Below are 14,807 nucleotides of genomic sequence, written 5' to 3'. Positions count from 1 at the left end.
GTCTTAATGGCTAGCCCGAGGAGGGTTTTTATTCAATATACATGCAGTATAAAATAATAATATTTATAAAAAAACATGCAAGCATGATGCACTGTTTGATGACAAAAATGTCCACGTAGCATTATAAGACGCTCGGTGGGTTGTTAGTGGTCTTGGTCTCAATAAAATCGTTTTAGATTCTCGGTGCTTGGATCGAGTTTTATATAAATTTCTGGATGTGTTTGTTGCGTGTATGTGTGTGTTGTGTGCATTTGACTGTTGAGCAATGGGCTACTTGCCATACGTGGAAGATTATATACCACTTGAAACAAAACAATATACATGCATATTTAACCACGGTAAACATTGGTTCATGTACGCAGAGGTCGATAAGTGACAAACTCAGTCGGAGAAATCTCTACTTGGACCAATGCCGATGAGGCAGCATGGGGATATCTGACCGCAAGGTTGAACTTGTACCAGATTGATTTATTTATACGACCCCTAATGGTATTAAGCAACGTGGGCGCATCTGTATTAATATTTTAAGAGACCAATTCCTATTACATAGTTACATAGAAAATGCACTGACGACATGCACTGTTGCTTTATTACATTATTTTAAACCTAAAATTTACTTTATTATATTTTGTCCAAAGCCTTAAGCTGAGGCGTAATGAGACAGTCTGTAGGTGTTCAAGAACCGTGGGAGACTATGATTGTCATACTGGTGGGACAGAGGCAGTCCGTAGGTATTCAAGAACCGTGGAAGACTGTGAGTGTCATACTTGTGGGACAGAGGCAGTCCGTAGGTATTCAAGAACCGTGGAAGACAGTGATTGGCATACTGGTGGGACAGAGATAGTCCGTAGGTATTCAATGACTTATACTATACGTTGATTTTCTGACTTACGATTTAAAAGAACTGTAAAATGTAATTGGACAGGGTATAAGGAAATGTTATGTGTGTGTAGATTTTTTTATAGTCGATTTGAGGTCATTGATGTCATGGTAATATGCTTCGTTATAAATTGCATAATTTAAGGAAATATGTATAGATTTAATCATATTGAGTCAGTTTTAATAAAGCCTTTCAAATCATACGTATGAGAACTAAAAAATTGTTTGCAGCTTGATGTTGAATTTAATGACGCCAACGTGTTTATCATCCTACAGTTGAAATAAACACGACGAAATATGCTGTTTCGTTCATACAAATTAAAACAATCAATAGAACGTTGACCACAATTTACTATCTCGTTTGTCTTGCATGTGTACGTTCATAATTTTAAAGCAAACTCTTCGGAATTAAATCATATTTTATAAGCACGTTAAGTCTGTTGGATTCATCAACAAACAGTTGTGTTTTCAGCGAAACGGTCCTTTAAACGTCAATTGCTAAATGGTCGACTCCACTTTAAGAGATTTTTAATTTTATAAATAACATTATGTGGCACGTTATAAAGAGTTTAAGAGTTAAGATGTAGAAATTTTAACCTAGGTATGAAAAATAGACAACATAGATATATGTGTGCGACAAATATAATATGTATTGCCTACACCTCCTTTTAGGCGGGAATCAAATTAGGCAGGTGAATTATATAATTGATTTGTATTTTGTTTCATGACAGTTGTCAATCGTAATTTTTGTTAAGCCTCCGAAATACTGTGATAAAAAGATGAGTGATAGCAAAACACACACATTTTAATGAATATACTTTTACAAATATAAAGTTAAAACTACACGTACTTGTTGCTTTTCGAATATATGGCCCACAAAGAAAAGCAACAACAACGGATCATTTATGCCAGACAAATTTCATTAAGATATGAAAAATATATGTACCTAGTATACAAGAATAAAGTGAACGACATCAACAATTTGAACAGTTTTTTGTGCATTTCTTCATTTGTACAAAGTTTAGCTAGAAGTCTACAACAAGAGCACCGCATAACGGGTGCCAACGCTCGGCTGCGAAAGCTTGTCGGATTTTTTTAGAGGTCACAGTGACCTTGACGTTTGACCTAGTGACCCAAAACTGGATGTGGCGTGTAGAACTCATCAAGGTGCATCTACATATGAAGTTTCAAATTTGTAGGTGGAAGCACTTTGATTTTAGAGCCAATGTTAAGGTTTTAGCACGACGCCTACGGCGGACGGCGGACGACGAGCTGGCTATGACAATACCTCGGGTTTCTCTCCGAAAACAGCCGAGCTAAAATGTGTATTCAAACACATGCAATGACATCCATGACTACACAACCACGTTCAAGGAATTTGAAAATACCAATGTATAGATTAAAAAAAAATTACGTGCACGTCTGACAAATAACGCCAGCGTCTTCGCCATTATTACGGTCGTTATGTCAAATGGGTGGATGAATATAGTCCAAACGGTGGTTTCATTTCATCGATAGTTTCGGATGTTAAGGAGAATTCTTTGCGAGATTGCTTACATACATCTGATTTTTACTTAGGCACAATTTCTCATGTTAATAGCATTGCGTTTTTAATAATTAAGAGTTCTCAATCGATCTATATCAAATTGGTTGTTTTTGTATATTTCATATCTTTGTTGGTGGTTTTAGATCATTCGTACGTATTTCGACGAGTGATAATTAAATGAAAATGTTTTATATAATTTTAAATCTACTCAATAGAGCTAAATAAAGTATTGATGTTTTGTTTCAAGACTTTGCAGTCTGTTTGTTATGAACATAATATTAGCGGAGCTAGGCAAGACTGTTACTGTTACGTTTGCGTTCATGCCCGTTTGGATCTAGTTTTAGTGTCCCAGATAGCTTTTTTTTGGCCCAGATAGTGTTTGTTTACTTTTTAACGACATTTGTACCAATGAATCATTGCAGATTGGCATGTTAATCTCACATATGGGCGGGCTAAAATGATGTTTTCGGACAGTTGATGTGGAGTTAATTTGTCATTTTGTGTTATTGGGCTGTGGCATAATAACACTTCAAAATTTTGGACCAGCATCTCGATGCAAATAGTTCTTAGTGATAGAATAAACAACTGTCATATTAGAATGGCGATAAGTTTTTTCCACAGTTCTTGAATACCGACTAGTACATTTTTCGTGAGTGAAACTATCCTTTGTTTTGAGCTACTGTTTAAAGTAAAGTTGACTCGACCCCCGAAGTTCTGTTCATTTTTGTTCTGCAGGGAGCGAATTCCGCTTTCTTGCACTTCTAGACTGTCAGCGGCGTCGTCTATGAAACAAAATAATATATGAACTGTTTTTTAGTACATAGAACCAGTCAGCAACAAACCCAAAATCAAAGCTTACGTGGTAATGTATTATGGACGTATACAGTAAACTTTTGAATCGGGCTTTTTTTATTATTATTCCATTGGTTACAGACAAATAAGGCAACCTAATAAATGTTGCACAATAGTTATAAATATACTATGACCGTAACTGTCATTAGTTTATATCGTAAATTAAATTTTAGGCTATGAAAGAGAATATAAACCATGGAATAGAAATTGTATACTAGACAAACAAATGGAAACGTAAACTTTTAAACTGATATAAAAGCACCACTCACCCGACCCCAGAGCTGACCACGACCACGACCCACTGTAACCATGGTAATAAGCCCAATTGAACTGTCCAGGCGATGTCATAGAGGCGCCTCGCTTTTGACTGAATTCCCCAATTATCACAGGCTTTTCAAGCTTGTAAACGCTTGCATTCACCTTGGAAAGAATCAGAAATATGATAGGTTTTATACATTAACCAGAGAGACCACATTGTTTACAGAAGAAAATATTTAGAAACATTACGATTTTCTGCAAACACATCAAGTACTGCTTCAATCCAGGAAGCGAAATTGAGTATCAATAAGCGTAAGACGTTTGTTTCAAGCAAACTTAAACATGTGTAGCGCGAGCCGCCGACTTCCTGAGGCCGCCACCGAGCGCTGTGTGCGCGACCTCAAACACACTCAACTATTTCGTTGAGCGCAATACAAATTATAATTTTCCTCTGGCTGCCTGCCTTTTGATTAGGAACTTAAAATAATCGAGTCGCTACGAATATTTACAATGCGACCAAAGAGGATATCGATGCCTTCAACGAACCCTCCGGCTTCCGCGAAGCTACTGGCTACCGCCTCCGTGAGGCTACTGGCTTCCGCGAAGACGCTGGCTCACGTCACCCCAAGGCCTTAGGTGAAGCTTCCGTCACTGCCTTGTACGACGTTCGTAGTCTCCAACACTCTGAAAACCCTCTCCAAGAAACAGGAACTCTGCAGCCCGGGCAGCATCGTTTAAAGCTTGCAGCCAACGTAATTACCCAACTGCTCCAGAATACTGTTCATGCGAGTACTGTTCCTTTCTCTTTAGAAGCGATCCCGCTAGCATCCGCAAGAGAACTCACCGTCTCCGTGAAGCTACTGGCTTCCGCGAAGCCACTGGCTCTTCGTCACCCCAAGGCCTTAGGTGAAGCTCCCGTCACTGCCTTGTACGACGTCCGTAGACTCCAACCTTCTGAAGACACCCTCACCATACAACAGGAACTCAGAAGCCCGGGCAGCACCGTTCGAAATCAACGTAAACACCCAAATGCTTCAGAGCACTGTTCTTTTAGAGTAACGTCCCTTTTCTTCAGATGTTGATCCGTTCGCATACACAGGAAAACTCTCTAACTTGGTGTGTTGTTGTAGTTTATTTACAGGTCTTTTCCGCGTCGTCACGACTACATTAGGTATCGACCTGCCCCTGTGATGTTTCAGGGGAGACAATCTCAAGATAAATTCTTGTCTGGACGCCTCCGCCAAGGGAGTGCAAGCACCGCTCTGCCTTTATGGCCCCTCTCGCTGTCACCGGCTGTCGTCTTCATCCCCGAGACGGTTGCCCCAGCGCGTTGAGCGCAATAGGTACCGCCGCCCCGGGGTCCCTCTTTAAAGCCACCCCCTCGATGTTCATGAATTCCCTACCATAACGAAGGAACCCCGAGTCCGTCCCGTATGTCCTTCCACTGGTGGTCCTGCTGTCCCGCCGTACCCGTCCCTCTAAAGACGGGACCTCTGGACCGGTACGGGCAGGCGAGCTCTCGACGATAAACAGCGGATTGGTCAGATCCGCTGCATCCTTGAGAAGACAGCAGTCTCAGCAGTGAAGGAGACGTCCGGCTCGAGGGTGACGGACTCAGCTGGATTTGCTGAACCATCCGCAGAAGATCAAGCCGCGAGAATCAATCTTCTGCAGGCGGCTCCTGGCCTCGGTCGCGACGAGCACGCCCCAGCTGCTGACCGAGACTCTGTAACTTGCCTATTTGCAAGCCTTTATATACTGACAAACAGAGCGCCACCTAGCCAACGGAAAGACACGATCCGGAAACTACCGACGTTTCCGAATTCTCTCCGCACTCTACGGATTACCGATCAGCATTTCTCATTTTCTTACACAAAAACTAGCCGAATATATACGCAGGATTTTACTAGAAACATTCCTTAAATATCAAATACTCTTTAAATGCTTAATATATTATTTTAAGCCATACGATTAACTTACCATATGAAGAACAAGTTATAATTTCATATTGTTTACGTGGCGAATGTAAAACTAAGAGAGGTAATTATACTGTAGCTGTGAAGAAACGCAAAGCATCAATTTTGACCACGAATCCTTTCGTTATACATGTTTAAAGTTTTAAACTAAACTTATATTATATATTATAAACTTATACTAAACTAAACAATATGCATAGACAGTTGTTGTTCGACATTTGAAGGATTACCATAAAGGGATCGTGTGGTAGATACAGGTGAAGCGTGTCATAGGTATGAATCTGGTATAGGTCGAGTCGGGCGGTCACAGACCCCCCTGCAACCTCCTGGAGGCATTTGTCAGAGTAGAAATTTCTCCGGCTGAGTTGGTCGCTGATCGTCTTGTACGTCCAGGAACCAACGGTAACCAATGCCTAAATATGCACACACGTGTACACGTAATAGACATTCACAGTTTGTATTTGCGACTTCAAAAATGAACAAAATGAAACTTCAGCTGCAACCGCATAAGAGAAATCTTTTTATAGCGCAAGGTCCTTTATTTTTTGCGGGTGACCAATCGCCCTTAGTATTTGACACATTATTTAAGACCTAAACACAACAAAAACACACATAAAAAAACGCAGACAATGAATTAAATCGGGTAACCGTCTCGGCATGGTCCATTCAAAGCATTACGGGTTATACCGGTGTTATGGAGATACAACCAGCCATCACGCTTAGCTAAACACGTCTTTAACGTGACATTATTCTTTTACATGCTTAATGATATTATGGTTCAACTACGATTTTTTTACAGGAGGTCACGGATTCGATATCCACTGTGAGAGCGTTCTTTAGTTCTTACCCAAAGGTACAAAGTTCTGGTTCTTACCAGGAAACGGACTGAAGAGCGTTTAAAAAGGCCTCAAGCTTTTTAGTAATGCAATCGAGCTTAAATGAATAGGTTTAAACTAACCTTAGGGTCCTCTTTGTGTATGGTGTCAGCTTGCAGGGCTACAAAGGCGAGAATGTCCTTCAAGGGTATACCCAGACCGGTCCAGTCCGCCCCGTCCCAGATGTGGATTGTTGACGTGTCGTAGCAAGGCTGCTCTTTATCATCCATTCCTGGAGCACGACAACATGAACAGTTTGTTTGTTAACGCAACCGAATACGATTATGAATATGAATGCAGTAATAACCATGTGCGTCGTCATCTTAGTCGAAATGAAATTTTCTGCGACCGGGCAAATCTTAATACTAGTATTTTATGCTACTAAATGCAATTACAAAAGTTTAAGTGGTAATAGTTCAATAATTTAACATCAGGAAGTTGTACCCATTTGCATACTCCCTTCCGGTTCGTTGATGATTTCCCAGATTCCAAGTCCAACTTCCGATTTTAAAGCACGCACGAGTGGCGTCAGGGCATTTTCAAGGTAACTCTGAAGCACGGATCTGTCTGTCAACACGCTGTACAGCGGCAATGCTTACAAATACAAAATACGAGCAAACGATACATTAAGGTTCATGTAGAGGCTTCATTTTGAAAAATGTGGGACCCCAAGCATTGAACTCAAATTTGACTAAAGGAAGAGTGCCACATGGAAAATGTATACATATATGCTTTAAAGGGATCTTTTCACGCTTTGGTAAATTGACAAAATTGAAAAAAGTTGTTTCAGATTCGCAAATTTTCGTTTTAGTTATGATATTTGTGAGGAAACAGTAATACTGAACATTTACCATGGTCTAATATAGCCATTATATGCATCTTTTGACGATTTTAAAACCTAAAAATTATAAAGCGTTGCAACGCGAAACGATTGAATAATTTGGAGAGTTCTGTTTTTGTCGTTAAATTTGGTGAAACTACGAAGATTGCTTATATAAGGTATAAAATACGTCAAGTAAGAGTACTCGGCGGAATAGCTCAGTAGGCTAAAGCGTTTTTACTTCAGGACTCTGGCAGGACTCCAGGGGTCACTGGTTCGAAACCTGGTCAGGACAATGTTGTTTTCCTTTTTTTAATTTTTTACTGGAGCTTTTACGATCCAATGTTTACATTTATCGATATAAAGCATTTAATGAATAAGTTAAAAAATGCCAAAATCTGTGAAAAGGCACCTTTAAAGGATGTTTTTCCTTCAAACTGCTACCAATTTTGTACATCAACGTATCATAACATCCACAAAATCAATCAAAATACAAAGCGATTTTAACACTAAAATATACATTATTTTCAAAAATCTGAATCATGTTTATTCCACGTATTTCGGCGGAATATTATATAACTAGTGAATAATATCGACATTGACGAGGGCAAGTTACGCTTAAATAGTAATTTTTTTTACATATCTAGAAATATCAAAACTCGAACACATGTCATTTCATCACCATGGGGGCAGCCATTTTTAAATTAATAAAATAGAAAGAAACATGCTAAAAACTCACTCATCGCCTAATTGACATTCCAAACGGTTGACGATGACAAATGCATTGGATTGTAATCTTTCCGTTGATGTTTGCAAACTGCACGATCAGACCTCATAAACACTCAAAAGAATAACTATGTAAGAAGCATTTCACCAATGTTTACAACCGTTGTCGAATCACACGACATATATTATTGCGCATAAAATAGTACGCTTACAGACTGATAGAAAGATCGATACGTAACTCTGTTCAATTCATCACGGTATACTATTCTACCGATAATATATAATAATACATCGCTTTAACAATCTTAAAGTAGAAATATTTTTTTTAAATGGAGTTTTTAATAACGAAAGTGAAAACAACGGGAGTTGGATGGATCTTCTGTGAGATGCACTTCGGCTCCAGAAAAATAATACAAATAAACTAAAAAAAGACGTGTGGGGGACAATTTTCAGCTGGAAAATAATTGTAATAAGGTAAGTGATGATATCTCTACGTGGTAATTTCTATTATTTAGTGCGATCTCTTGCTGATTAATGTTAATAGTTGTTTTACTAGTTGCAACCCAACTGTCAAACTAAGTATGTGTTTTCTAAGGTATGTATATACACATACCCGGTTTTCTCACCACTGCACGTGGTTTCGACCGATTTGTTTTGCACGTTTTTCTACGGATCACAGCGATGGCCACGCTTTCAAAAAGGGTAGAAAGAATCGAAATATAAAATCAATCGTTTTGCCAATTTCTTTATATTCCTTTACAATTTTATATGTCGTCTGCAATCTATTTCGATTTGAGATGGTTTAAAATTTGCAATTTGGTTGAGAGGTAAATAACAAAATTGTTAAGCCTTTGAAATAGAATCGTGACTCTTACTATCCACCATACCTGGATTTTTAAAAAGTAGTTACGTTTAAGTTATTTTTAGAACTTTGTTTAGGATATTTATCCAAAAAAGGCAGTTGAATAAAAACTCATTTGTTGTTTTATGACAATAATTTTCTGTGAAATGTTGCTAACTTGACCTTGTATATGTATATAGCTTTGTATTTATTCAACTTAAGGTAGTGCATATCCTTCCTAACTTTAGATGGAGATTTTGTAAATTAGTGTCAAAATGTATTGGTTTTAAACCAAAATATGAATAAAGCACACAAATATTGATTGTCAAAAATGTGTTTATGTTATTCTATCCGTCTTTAGCTTTAAAATGATATATAGTTTGACCATATTGTACCGCATTCAATGAAGAAAAACCAAAGCGAAGTTTTAATGAATTTTATCCCCCCCCCCCCCCCCCCCCCCCCCATGAACCTTAAGGCAATAGTCCAAGAAATCATAAAGATAATACATTAACGACGATGATAGTAATTTTAATTTGCATAGATCTATGTTCTTCAGATCACGTTTATTTATTTTAAAATATATGCTTATACCTTTGGTCAATGCCGCGCCGTTCCACAATGAAAATGTGACTAGAATATTTCTAGAACGTGCTTCCCATAGAAAATCTTGCAAATCCCGTGTCAGATTGGCGCCTGGACCGACCACGTGGCCGGTGTCGTTAAATTGGGGCGTATTGACGCCAACTACATGGACCCATATCCCTAGAATGAGAAAATATATAGTAACAAATTGCACGTACGTATCTTAGTACTGGAACACCAACGAGTATTTGATTTGCATACTATTATACAATTATTTTATTTTTACTTAATAATTGATTGTAATCGCCAAACGCCAATAGGCTTGAAAAAAGAAATATATTTAGCGTCGAATTATGACGGATACTTGTAATCGACTGATTACAAGGGCAAGACTGTGTAACTCACGTATAGAGTTCCCTCCGTTCTGTCGTATCGCATCGAGCGTTGTCATCAAGTGTGGTTTGGACTTCGCGTAACCATCGTTACCAAAATCCGCCCCATATGAATACCACGCTTGGTTCATGCCGGATAAGAACACTTTTTCCCCGTGCAAAGTGAGTTTCATACCGGACACAGATAGGTATTGCTGGGCACTGTAGTTATCCAGACGTCCCATAAGAATGCAAATGAACAACACAATTCGGTTGAAGTATCTTGGAAGGTACATCTTCGGCATGCTTTGAAACATTAACAAATGTTTATCCTCTTGTTTGTGCCGATCATCCACGTTGAAGTTTTGTTGCTGTAAACTAAAAATTCATCAACAATATTTCAAACACATTTCTTTGGGCATAACCTACCCGTAGCCAGGGTTTTGAAAAGGAGGGTGCGAATTTTTGTCATAGATGATTGTTATTGAGCAACAAAGTGGAGAAGGGAGTATGTGCGGGAGGAGATGTTGAAACGTAAACTCCTGCATTCTGGTCATTTGTCTAAATGTATTCAGAGACTGAAGTTATAGAGCATTTTATATGATAATTCACTTTCATTGACCGTACTCAGTGACTGATCAACATGAATATGATACAACATACATGTATTCCCCTTCACGTTTTTCAATAACCACCTTTTTCGATCAGTCACGGGAATACATCGTTTTTATACGGTGTTTAACCCGACACTAGTATGCGCGCACACACTTTGTTTACCTATGCAACAAAAATTTATAGACTGTGAAATCAACAATAAGAACGGTATAAAATATCATTATTTATTGGAATCTTGGAATCTTGATAAAATTGGTGTGTTTTACCATTCTAACATTCTACCATTCATAAATCGAGCAAATTAAATGGAAATATTTGGCTTTTTTACAAAAAAAAATATTTGTCTGCTACTATGGATAGTACCAGAGGCCTAGCATTGCTCAAAACGTGCTAATAGTGTATTGTACAGCAAACACTGATTAACAAAACTGGGTCTTCTCTAATGTGCATCAATGCTAAAAAGAAATAAAAATGGTATAATTGGTTACTTATTTATTTTTTTAACTATTTTTAACAAATATGTTATCTTTTTCAAAACAAATTTCGGAAACATACAAACACTTTTGGCTTCATTAAGACCCTATAACCACAAACTACTGGCCCTATGGTCTCAAAGTCCTAAACAATGTATACCAGGACGTTGAAGCAAAAAGATGTACTTATTTGTCCATAATATGCTCAAGATCCGTCACAGTTGATGAAAATTAAACGTTAACGTACAGCTGATCATATATATAACGTTTTGATTCCATTATAACAACTGTTTAAGAGAAGAACATTCATAGTGTGAAGTTTGACATAATTAAATCATTGTGGAAAGTTCTGTATGTGGAGCAGAACAGATGCCATTAAGTGTTGGTAAATAGAAAAAAAGATACATTGCTTTGCAACAATGATTTGTTTTCTTGTCATTAAAAAAAAAATAATCACCTAAAATATATTTTCTTGTTTATAAGATTATTTATTTATTTATTCAAGTTAATCAAATTGTTTTTCCAGCCATTTAGATAATTTTCGAAAAAGGTTATTGGACTGGGATTTCAACCCACAATAAGTAGGCTTCAACATTTTGTTATGATATCTCATGCAGTTATAGCTTTAACAGACATTAAACACGATTACAAAAGTTACAAAACAATCATTTAGTATCAAATATCTATAAATAAGTATCGATTGTATACGGATTAGAATACCAGGTTAATAATTTTGCATTATACAGAAAACAAATATCTATTTGTAACAAAGATTCCAATTCCATTTTGCGGGGACCGGCTTCTTAGATCTTCTAAAATTTTGCTTTCACTACTTCTAATGATTTCAACAATTCTACGGTTAAAACCTTTAAATAAAAATCACGCACTATCTTGGAAATGACTTAATCGGAAAATTAATTATATGGAATCCTGTCGGTTGCATATTGAATACAACATTAGTTTAACGCTTAAATACGAAGACTCACTGGGTTCCTGGAAAAAATAAATTTCCGTTTTTGCGTCCAAAAAAGTTGGGTGCAACTTAGAGTACAATGTTTTTACTCGTCCAAAAAGATTGGGTGCGAACGCACCCAACGCACCCTCTGGCTACGGGTATGGCATATACAACTTTAAGTCATAAACTTGCATATAACCATATTAACAATATTTACAGTACATGTTTCAAAATAGCATGAACTTCTTTTATTATATTACTAGTATCATATTTTTCGTTCTTATTTATAAACCTCAATAAACCAACCTTCTTATTTAAGATATATCCAACGCCTGCGTCTCGTTTCAAAACAAAGCTAAGTTTACAATTATGTATTGCTTAACACTTCATCTGATGCAACATTGACGCGAACATCATGTATAGCTTGTGTTTAATTACATGCCATTTTAATTCTTCCTGCTAGCAATATTTTGACTCGGTTAACATTTCAATATAGTGTGAGCTATCTACCGGAGCTACTTCAAAACTTGACCTAAATAGAGATCATTGGTAATTCTTGCATAATCTTAACACTGTCTTATCTATTGTTATCATCATCATCATCATCATCATCATCATCATCATCATCATCATCATCATCATCATCATCATCATCATCATCATCATCACCATCATCATCATCACCATCATCATCATCATCATCATCATCATGTCGTCGTCATCATCACCATCATCCACATCATCATTATCATCATCATGTCGTCGTCGTCATCATCCACATCATCATCCACATCATTATCATCCACATCATCATCCACATCATCATCATCCACATCATCATCCACTTATCATCATCCACATCATCATCATCCATATCATCATCATCCACATCATCATCATCCATATCATCATCATCATCATCATCATCCATATCATCATCATCATCCACATCGTCATCATCTACATCATCATCATCATCCACATCATCATCATCCACATCATCATCATCCACATCATCATCATCCATATCATCATCATCCATATCATCATCATCCACATCATCATCATCATCATCCACATCATCATCCACATCATCATCCACATCATCATCATCATCCACATCATCATCATCCACATCATCATCCATATCATCATCATCATCGACATCATCATCATCATCATCATCCACATCATCATCCATATCATCATCATCATCGACATCATCATCATCACCATCCACATCATCATCATCCACATCATCATCCACATCATCATCCATATCATCATCATCATCATCATCATCCACATCATCATCCACATCATCATCCACATCATTATCCACATCATCATCATCCACATCATCATCCACATCATCATCATCCACATCATCATCATCATCCACATCATCATCATCCACATCATCATCATCCACATCATCATCATCCACATCATCATCCACATCATCATCATCATCATCATCATCCACATCATCATCATCATCCACATCATCATCATCCACATCATCATCATCCACATCATCATCATCCACATCATCATCATCCACATCATCATCATCATCCATATCATCATCATCATCCACATCATCATCATCATCCACATCAGCATCCACATCATCATTATCATCCACATCATCATCCATATCATCATCCACATAATCATTCACATTATCATCATCATCCACATCATCATCATCATCATCCATCATCATCCACATCATCATCATCATCCACATCATCATCATCATCATCATCCATATCATCATCATCCACATCATTATAATCATCATCATCCACATCATCATCATCCATATCATCATCATCATCCACATCATCATCATCATCCACATCATCATCATCCATATCATCATCATCCACATTATCATCCACATCATCATCATCATCCACATCATCATCATCATCATCCAGATCATCATCATCATCCACATCATCCACATCATCATCCACATCATCATCATCCACATTATCATCCACATCATCATCATCCACATCATAATCATCCATATCATCATCCACATCCTCATCCACATCATCATCCACATCATCATCCACATCATCATCATCCACATCATCATCATCCACATCATCATCATCCACATCATCATCATCCACATCATCATCATCCACATCATCATCCACATCATCATCATCATCATCCACATCATCATCATCCACATCATCCATATCATCATCATCATAATCATCATCATCCACATCATCATCATCCACATCATCATCATCATCCATATCATCATCATCCACATCATCATCATCATCATGTCGTCGTCGTTATCATCATCAGCAGCAGCAGCATCATCAGCATCAGCATCATCAGCATCATCATGACACAATGGGGTATGGACTTTCACCCAGAGAAATGCATCATTCTCCGTGTCAACAGAAAGAGGAATCCAATCACGTTCCGTTACTCCATGAAAGACCACATCCTCGAGACTGACTCGACTACCAAGTACCTGGGAGTGACCTTGTCCCAAAACCTTTCATGGAATCACCATGTGGACATAACAGTAAAAAAGGGAAATAGCATAATCGGCTTCCTCCAGCGCAACCTACGGGTCAGCAATGAGAAAGTTAAGACTACGGCATACCTCTCTAGTACGGCCAGGCCTTGAGTATTGCTCCATAGTGTGGAACCCCTTTACAAAGGACATGGCATACAAGCTTGAGTACAGAGGAGGGCTGCTAGATATGTAACTAACAGATACCACCCTAAGGATCATAACAAGAAGTGCCACCAGCCGTCTACATCCACATCCTACCACAACAACTATTTTTCCCACGCACTATATCCGTTTGGAACCACCTCTCTGCGACAGTCGCAGAGGTCCCTGACTTGGTATCCTTCAAGCAGTGGCTTTCCTTACTCGCCTTCTAATAACTGTTAGGTGACCAGCTCCAAGTAACCCCTAGTGATTCCCATTGCTGTGCTGGCCGCGGCCACCGTAACCGGAGAGGTCTGGGTTGAAGAGGTAAAGC

The 14,807-nt window shown here is 38.0% G+C and overlaps 1 protein-coding gene across 3 annotated transcripts; it reads right to left on the bottom strand.

Annotated features, from left to right (window-relative positions):
- Nucleotides 1-1,663: 1,663 nt before the first annotated feature.
- On the bottom strand, nt 1,664-12,327 carry LOC127836993 (mannan endo-1,4-beta-mannosidase-like). 3 transcript variants are annotated; one of them, XM_052363677.1, is made up of 8 exons: nt 12,079-12,327; nt 9,764-10,107; nt 9,368-9,538; nt 6,831-6,980; nt 6,470-6,618; nt 5,742-5,924; nt 3,547-3,697; nt 1,664-3,207 (listed from the first exon to the last, which is right to left on the bottom strand). In XM_052363677.1, the coding sequence occupies exons 2-8, from the start codon at nt 10,044-10,046 to the stop codon at nt 3,014-3,016; spliced, it is 1,281 nt and encodes a 426-aa protein (XP_052219637.1). In that variant the 5' UTR covers nt 10,047-10,107; nt 12,079-12,327; the 3' UTR covers nt 1,664-3,013. The 3 variants fall into 3 exon arrangements, with proteins under 3 accessions (XP_052219637.1, XP_052219638.1, XP_052219639.1); XM_052363678.1 differs by having other exon boundaries at nt 9,764-10,100; XM_052363679.1 differs by having other exon boundaries at nt 9,764-10,086.
- Nucleotides 12,328-14,807: the final 2,480 nt, after the last annotated feature.

Source organism: Dreissena polymorpha, chromosome 7 (genome assembly GCF_020536995.1).
Source record: "Dreissena polymorpha isolate Duluth1 chromosome 7, UMN_Dpol_1.0, whole genome shotgun sequence".
NCBI classification, from domain to species: domain Eukaryota; kingdom Metazoa; phylum Mollusca; class Bivalvia; order Myida; family Dreissenidae; genus Dreissena; species Dreissena polymorpha.
This window is presented reverse-complemented; position numbering and strand designations above follow the sequence as displayed.

What these genes read in the sequence shown, in the direction of transcription:
- LOC127836993 (XM_052363677.1), bottom strand. Translation starts at nt 10,046, where the DNA reads ATGTTTCAAAGCATGCCGAAGATGTACCTTCCAAGATACTTCAACCGA. An exon ending in CGGCGCGGCATTGACCAAAG is followed by an intron (nt 6,981 to 9,367) that starts GTATAAGCATAT and finishes TGTATTTGTAAG; the next exon opens with CATTGCCGCTGTACAGCGTG. An exon ending in TACCACACGATCCCTTTATG is followed by an intron (nt 3,698 to 5,741) that starts GTAATCCTTCAA and finishes ATTCTTTCCAAG; the next exon opens with GTGAATGCAAGCGTTTACAA.